This window comes from Miscanthus floridulus, chromosome 17, assembly GCF_019320115.1.
Source record: "Miscanthus floridulus cultivar M001 chromosome 17, ASM1932011v1, whole genome shotgun sequence".
NCBI classification, from domain to species: domain Eukaryota; kingdom Viridiplantae; phylum Streptophyta; class Magnoliopsida; order Poales; family Poaceae; genus Miscanthus; species Miscanthus floridulus.
This window is the reverse complement of record NC_089596.1, coordinates 27704666-27713400: the sequence shown is the minus strand read 5'-3', so window position 1 is coordinate 27713400 and position 8735 is coordinate 27704666. Positions and strand designations below refer to the sequence as shown.

The 8735-nt window shown below is 42.6% G+C and overlaps 1 protein-coding gene across 1 annotated transcript; it reads right to left on the bottom strand.

Annotated features, from left to right (window-relative positions):
- Window positions 1–7891: 7891 nt before the first annotated feature.
- On the bottom strand, window positions 7892–8422 carry LOC136515466 (protein PXR1-like). Its single transcript, XM_066509045.1, has one exon. The coding sequence runs from the start codon at window positions 8420–8422 to the stop codon at window positions 7892–7894; it is 531 nt and encodes a 176-aa protein (XP_066365142.1).
- Window positions 8423–8735: the final 313 nt, after the last annotated feature.

The window sequence follows — 8735 nt, the reverse complement described above, 5'->3', positions numbered from 1 at the left end:
TTGCAAAATTCTGCTCTGTGTTTTTCCGTCATGACATAGTGAGCTTCTGGGAATTTAAGCGAGGTGCCTTGCTGCATGCCGTGATATTGAGGCCTTATCTTCATATCATGCAAATCTAGCCTAGCGTTCATTGTGTCCTTTGTCTTGCCCTCCACTTTCAGCAATGTCCAAAAAATGTTTTCACAAATGTTCTTCTCAATGTGCATGACATCAAGATAGTGTGGCAGCAACAGGTCCTTCCAATACGGTAGCCCCCACCAAGCAAATTTTTGATTATAAATCACTGGCTCTTCTCCACGCTTTTGTTTCCTTTGTCCACCATGCTTACCGAGATAGACATCTTTCACCTTCTCGAGTTCCTCAAGGACCTCCTATAAGGTGAACTTTTTTGGTGCATCTCGATCCTCAGTTTTTCCATCAAAATCCAAGCTCTTCCTCCAAGGGTGATCCCTAGGAAGGTAACAACGGTGTCCAAGGTAGCCTAGCTTCTTTCTTAGGGTCCTTGACAATGGATTTTTGTCACAATAAATACATGCATAATTACCTTTTGTAGTTTGTCCTAACAAGGTGCTCAATGCTGGAAAATCATGTATGCACCAAATGACGGCAGCGCGTAGAGTGAAGCCTTATTTATTATCATGATATAGTACATGAAAAGTGTTGACACCCTTCCATAGTTCTTTTAGTTCTTCTATAAGAGGCTCTAAGAATACATCAAAATCCTTTCCTAGAGAGGTTGGGCCAGGGGTCAGTAGAGACATAAAGCAATTCGATGGGTTCACACATTCCCATGGTGGTAGGTTCAGAGGCGTTACAAGAATAGGCCACATACTATATGTCAAGCTAAAGTTGCCAAATGGATTGAAACCATCTGTGGCAATGGCAAGCCTCAAGTTCCTTGGATTATCTACAAAAGTTGGGTGCTTTCTATTAAAGTCCTGCCATGCCTCCCCGTCTGTTGGATAGCTCATTTCACCGGTATTCTTCTCTCACTTAGTCTCATGCCATTTGGCGTCCGCTGCTATATTCCTCGAGCAGCAAAGATCCTCTGCAACCTTGGTATTAGAGGAAAATGCCTCAAAACCTTATGAGGAGCTCGCCTGCAACCATCTACATCCTTCGATCTAGACTCTTTGCATTTTGGACACACTTGCAATTCCTCACGATCCCCCAAAACAACACATAGATGTTCTTGCACACATTGATACTTTCATAACCTTGTCCCAATTCTCGAATATATTTGCAGGCCTCCTCACATGATTTTGGTATGTTGCTACAAGGGAATGCATCTAATAGCAACGCCAATAGTGCATCAAAATAGTTGTTTCTAACTCGATAGTGGGACTTGATATAGAGCAATCTAACAAGGAAGGAGAATCTTAAGAAGGTAGATCTAGAAGAAACTGATTGCTTCAGCTCATCCAACACTCTTTCAAACTTTGGGACTCTTCTAGCCCGCTCTTCATATGTCAACAGGTTTTGAACTAAATCATCAAAATCTAGTAATATGTTATCATCGCGGTCCTCCTACTCCTCTCCGCAATCCAACCATCATGATGAGATCCATGCACATCTGATGTCTCTATAATGTTAGTACCTCCTCCCTCTTCCCCATGATGAATCCATGTGGTGTATGTGGGTGACATTCTATTTATAAGTAAGTCATCCTTCACCTCCTACCAAGTTTTAACCACCTAGTTAAGATAATGTGTACACAGGCAAGGGATGTTTTGCTCTGGGTATTTTTGTTTAACCATATCCATGAACTCTTCAACTCCTATGATGAACGTCAGCGAGAATGGTCTCCCATTAGGAATCTAGGATCTATCCATCTGTTGCAGCAAAAATATGCAAAGTCTGTTAGAGTTTCGACCATTGGGTGGACAATGGCAAAACTAGCATTAGAACAAAGCATATAGTGTTTGAGAGCACTAATCTATGCATTTGTTCATATCATACTATGAGACAGTCTGATTTTCTATTTTTGTGTGACAAAAGCATTGATTTTAATTGAAATTCATCCAGAATAGCCTTTCTTTTTGTGTTCTTTACTTTATCATGTACAGAAAATGGAGTCCTATAATCATAGAAGAAGGTATTCATACCTTTGTTCTACGAACTGGCATGGCTCGGCTGCAAGCTGCCTCTGCTGCGGCACACACCTGATCACACGAATGCCAATGCCACCATGCTCCACCAGGAGAGCCCTGCCACACCACTAAAAGGATGCCTAAGCCACCACAGTAGACCGAGGATCCTTCGCCTCCGCCACTGCCACCACCGCAAGTCCAGTGGGCACAGATTTGTTTCCACTTGTAGGGATATATTCAATTTAGGTCAACCTATAACACAACCAATAGGATACTATAGCGACTCCAAAGAATTGTTAGCACAGCCAGGCGTGTAGCGCAATGGTAAAGATGCTCCATCCTTGGTCTAGATCCTGTGTTTGACTCCAAGGTATCAGACATTTTTTTGAGAAATTAAACCCCGACGGCACACATGGTACAAGTGACACGCAAAACGTTGGGTCCCACAGGTCGGATGGAGATGGAAAAAGGTCCCATAGGTACATGTGACGCGTAAGCCATCGGGTCCCATAGGTTGGATGCAGAAGGACCGAGCAGAGACTTTTATGACGAATTGCAAGCGTCAAGTGACACACAAGCCATCGGGTCCCACATGTCGGATTGATATGGGTCATCAGGTCCCACAGGTCCGATAGAGATGGAGAATGGTCCCATAGGTACACATGACACGTAAACCATCAGATCCCATAGGTTAGATGCTGAAGGGTCCCATAGGTACACGTCGGACAAAGAAAGGACTGAGCAGAGACTTTTATGATGAATTGTAAGCGTCATGGATGAGTGCCTACAGGTCTCACAGGTACACGTTGGATGGAGAAGGGTCCCATAGGTACACGTCACATGGAGATATGATCGAGCGAATACTTTTATGATGAATTGCAAGCGTCATAGATGAGTAACAGTAGGTCACACAGGTACATGTCGGATGGAGAGAGTACCATGTGGAGATCTATGACAAAGCCGTTCGTTATAGATCGAATATTGTTCATCACATATGTGTAATTAGTTCAATGACGAAGCCCTGTTGGTCACAATTTTAAAGGAGATCATCATAGATGAGTCATGCGAGTGATCTATGATGAAATCATGCGCTCTTCTATGATGTTTTTTGTGACGATGCCTGATCTCATCATAGAAAGGGAGGGTTGCAGGATCGTCACCATTGTTCTATGATGAAACAGAAATATTCGTCATAAAAAACACTCTTCTATGACGGTTTTGGATTCGTCATTATCATTTTCATCATAGAAGTGGATATTTCTAGTAGTGGATGTGTGTTACCAACTTGCTTTCTGAATTGACAAGCACTACACAACTTATCATTCTCAAATGTGACATCTTTCAAGCCTCTAACGAGATCATGCTTAACCAATCTATTCAATTGTTTCACTCCCACATGACCAAGCCTTCTATGCCATAACCAGCCTATGCTAGATTTGGTGAACAAACATATTGACAATTGTGTTTCACTAGCATTGAAATCAACCAAGTATAGATTCTCATATCTAAATCCTTTGAATATGAAGTTAGAGCCATCTACGCTTATGATTTCTACATCATCCACACCAAATATGCACTTGAAACCGAGATCACACAATTGAGCTATCAATAATAGGTTGAAGTTCAAGCACTCTACTAGCAGCACATTGGAAATGCTCAAGTCATTGGATATTGCAATCTTACCAAGCCCTTTGTCCTTGCCTTTGCCATTGTCACCAAATGTGATACTATAATAATCATTCTATCATTGGTGTTGATTGAATTGAACATTCTTGCACCACTGGTCATGTGTTGTGTGCACCCACTATCAAGCACCCAATGCCTTCCTCTAGCTTTGTAATTGACCTATAAAAGAAGATCATTTCTTTTTAGGTACCCAAACTTGCTTGGGTCCTTGAAGGTTAGTCATTAAGCTCTTTGGTACCCAAATGGCCTTCTTTTTTGGGCCCAACATGGATGTACCAACAAACTTAGCCTTCACACCATTGACACCCTTGGTACCAACAAACTTGTGCGGAGCAAAGGCCGCCTTGCCCTTCTTGGGGATATAGCCCAATCCCTCTTTGTAGAGAGATGCTCTTTGGCTACCCAAGCACATAAGCAAGCGGTCCTCACAACCAAAGGCTTTGCCTAAGGCGCGAGTGAGCTCATTGACCTCCTTCTTGAGGGTCTCATTCTCAACCATTAGTGAGGCATCACAAGTGAAACCATCACCAGTAGATGAAGTAGAAGTGGAAGTGCTACAAGAAGGGTTAGTGGGAGCAACAATGATAGGACCATAAAAAGATTCACTAATTAGATCACAAGTAGAGCCTATGTCACATGTTACAACAACCTTTTTCTTGGCTTGCTCAAGAAGAGAGGAGTGAGCCTTGCCAAGCTCCTCATGGTCTTCCTTTAGACTCATGAGAAGCATTGAGCTCATCAAACAATTGCTTGAGAGCTTTACTCTCCTTGTGCAATTCTTTGCACTCCTTCCTCTTTAACTCAAGACAAGAATGAGCTTCTTCTAGCATGTCCATGAGGTCTACCTCCTCATCACTATCACTATCACTCTCATCATTTTGTACCTTAGTGGACTTAGCCATTAAGCATGTCGATGAATGTAGCACCCGGTTTTGAGAACAAAACCAGATACACACCATATGTGAGCCCAGGAAGTCAAATCTCACATATAGCCACAAATAAGCGTAATATCAATAGACAATGCTCAATATATAACATACTTAGTATAAAGAATATAACCTTACATAGCAAACAGCAGAAAGACAACTCCGATCTTTGGGTGAAGACTCTAATTCCACAGGGACAACTGACTGGTTGATCACAAGCCTAACTCCTCCAGATTAGCAATCTGGTACCCATCCAGGATTTTTCCAAAGATTTAAAAAGTAAAGCAAACGTAAGTACATGTCATACTTAACAAATATAACATGGGGTTCATGAGGCTCAAAAGGCTGACACTGGTTTAACTACGATTAGCTTTTAATGAGTCATCTTTTAGCAATTGGGTGGCAACAAGTTTATCCACAAGCCCATAAACACATGATCAGGTAAACATGAATAATGAATAGCATAAACAATTAACCATCAGTGAGCATCTTCATCATCCATATCATTAGTGTTCATCATCTATTCCATAAGGGTTCCAAGGCTACTCATGACCGAGAGCACGGCTAATATACCAGTTTTACACTCTGCAGAGGTTGTACACTTTCACCATGAGTCGTGTTACCCATATGCCCGGGTTTATAACTCCCAAAATAGTTCCAAGGTGAGCAGGCAGGGTACACTACGATGCTTTTCCCCAGTCATTCTAATAAGGAGCAGCCGCTAAGGATTCCATCTCCCAAGTGTTATGGAGTCATCTCTAGAAGTGGCACTTATACACGCAGCATAGTACACACCCTAGGGATGAGGCCCATACCCAGCCTGGTATGCCCCTCTTGCACTTTCGGTAAACTACTACAAACTAGAAAAAGCAAGGTACTAGACTAAGACGAGAGCCATGTAGCCCTCATAGTTGTACTGTAAGTCCCGGATGATCACTTATAGATAAGTCCTTAGGGAGAGGAATCTAGAGCACCATAAAAATAGCCCAATGCTCTAACCCCCTTGTTCCATGTTGCTAAAGAGCATCTTTTAGTGTTTATTGCATATACCATTAGTTAAGTTACAAGATCATGGTTTTTGTTGAGCACTAGCATCGTACTACCCAATGCAATACCCCATAGGTAACAAGGCACAAGGTAACAAAGCACTAGGAAATCCTTAGTGGCAGTCAAGGTAGACACATGCAGCATGAATTAAATAATTAAAGGTGTATAGGACAACAAGGAAGATCAAATGATATACTTGCCTTAGACTCAGATCCTTCTTCTAGTCCAAACCTTCAATGAAACTTCTTCTTGATCAACACGTAAAGCTCACCGACTGGACATGATCATAAAGCACCACACAAGCATCCATGCAATCATACATGAAGCAAACAATAGATCTAAATCAAAACAGTATACCAAACATAAAATCAAGATGAAAAATTTGTAAAACGAATCTACGTCTTGCTATGAACACACAGACACAAAAAGCACTCTAATCGGAGCTATAATGAAAAAGTTATGAATTAAACAAGATTTCCTTTAATAAAATAATAGACTAAATCTAACCTTGAGTTTCAAAAGTTGAAAATATATTTAACAGTAGGATAAACATGTAGATTATGAAATTACAAACCAAACGCAAGTTGAACGGGTCAAATCGGAGTTAAAACGGAGAAAATATGAACAAAAGAGTTTTAGTGGCAAAACTTTGAATATTTTGAACAATTTTCAGATTTAAAATAATTAAAAATCAATTTAAAAACAATCTCTGGACTCAGCGTCATTTTTGGAAAGTGCAGGGGTCAAAACACATGGTCTAGGGCATTTATTGAAATACTTTTGAATACTACTGGACCGCGGGTTCTATATTCAAAACCTCGAGGGACTCTTTAGAAAATATGCCAGGTGAGGGGGTACGGGCTGATCTCCACTGTTGGATTAGATCTGGGTGGTCCGGATTGGATCGGGGGAGAGAGAAGAGAGGGGTTGCCGGCGGCGGGCGGGATGGCGGCAGCGCCATGACTAGAGAAGTTGGTTTCGGTGATTCTGACCACCATCCTTCATGGGAAAAGACGGGGAGCAAGAGTGAGACTCGGCGAACTCGATGGAGGGGGCTATGGTGGCTGCGATGGCTTGGAGGCGAGCTTGTGCGCATTTTGGCGGATCAGTTCACCGGTGGAACTATGGCGACGCGGCACCGGCGGTAGGGAGCGAGGGAGTGGGCGAGAACGGTACCTGCGGGTTACACACTTCTCTCGGAGCTCGGGGAGGTGGTCGCAATGACAGAGGAACAACGAATCGTCGAACGCGATGGTGGTAGATTTTCAGCGGTGTACGGTGGCGCTGCTACTAGCTTCTAGGCGAGACGACTGGCTATGGTGAGATATGGAAAATGGCGTGGGCGCGCGGCTGCTATTTAAGAAGGGTGGGGCGGACTTGCTGCGCACGCCAACGCGAGGACGGAGTCGCGACAGATGTAGATTCTGCTCTGGTAGTGTCCGGCTCGAGCACGGGAGCAAGGTAGAAGAGGGCCCTGACGGGCGGGGCCTGCTATCAACGAAAGGAGGGATCGGGGATGGCTTGGCTGGGCTGCTGCTCACTACTAGGCCACGCGGGGAGGAGAAGTTGGGCCTGCGCGTGGGCTGCTAAGGAGAGGGAAAGCAGGCCAAGTAGGCTGGGCAGGCAGAGAGGGAAGAGACCGAGCTGGGCTCGCGCAGGAGGGGAAGGGAAATAGCTAGGCCAAAAGAGAGAAAGGAGAGAATGGAGTTTTCTTTTTCCAAATACTTTTTCTAATTTTTTTCCTATTTCAAAACCAATTCAAATATGAACCAAACTGAATTCAAATATTATTCCAAATATACTTTTCAATTCAAACAAAAATGAGAAATTTTGGTAGGCTTCTCAAAAATAAATTTTACCATCCTTTAAAACTCTTTTATTTTCCAATTCTCTTTTCTTCTTTTCTTTCACTTCGAAGCCATTTTTAATTTATTTCCAAAAGCAATTCAAACCATTTTGAATTTTAATCAAAATCACTCAACCAAATAAATCAAATGCACCAGCATGTATGCACAATCATGTTGCTACCTTATGATGAATTTTAATAAAATGAAAAATATTCTTTTTCCTATATTTCATGAACACAAAAATTCAAAATTAAACCAATTTAACTACATTTCCAAAGCAGCAAATTTTAGGGTGTTACAATGAAGTGTCGAAGAGAGAAGGTTTGTTGTTGATGGCAATGCTAATTGCTAGTGCCTTCTTGATGGATTTCTTGTCACCATCATCCGAAAAGCCATCACTATCCCAAGTGACCACATAGCCATCACCCTTCTTCTTCTTCTTGAATGTCATCTTGTTCTCTTTGTTTTCCTTCTCATCCTTCTTTTCTTTCTTTTCATCCTTATCATTGTCACTATTATAGAGATAATCTGCTACAACGTGATCCTTGCTCTTGCATTTGTAGCATCTTCTCACATACTCCTTGTTGTGATCTCTTCTCTTTCTTGCACCATATCCCTTCTTCTTCATGAATTGGCCCATCTTGCGCACAAAGGGAGCCATAGCTTCATCATCAAAGTCACTAGCTTCTTCCTCTTCACTTGATTGTTCTTTCTTAGCTTTGCCCTTGCTCTTGGATGAGGTGCTAGCCTTGAATGCTACACTTTTCTTCTTCTTCTCATCTTGGTCAACCCCCTCCCTTTCCACACGGTATGTCTCTTGTGTCATGACATCACCTAGTACTTAGTTATGGGTTAGTGTGGGGGTATGGCCCCCAAGACATGGGCCGCACCATCGGAGGTGGCCCGGCCCACAAGATCAAGGCGTGCACGGTGCAGCTCGGCGTGCACCGCAAGACATTGTATAGTACCAAATAGGATACTTTACTTGTAACCCTGTCTCTCTAGAGTATATAAGGAGAGGCAGGGGTCCTCTACTCGACATCATGTATTCAATACAATACACCAAAGACACAGGACATAGGGTATTATGTCGATCAGACGGCCTGAACCTGTCTAAATTGCTGTCTCTGCGCCTTGTG

Bases quoted from the DNA above. Each gene is read 5' to 3' on its own strand.
- LOC136515466 (XM_066509045.1), bottom strand. From the start codon at position 8,422: ATGACACAAGAGACATACCGTGTGGAAAGGGAGGGGGTTGACCAAGAT.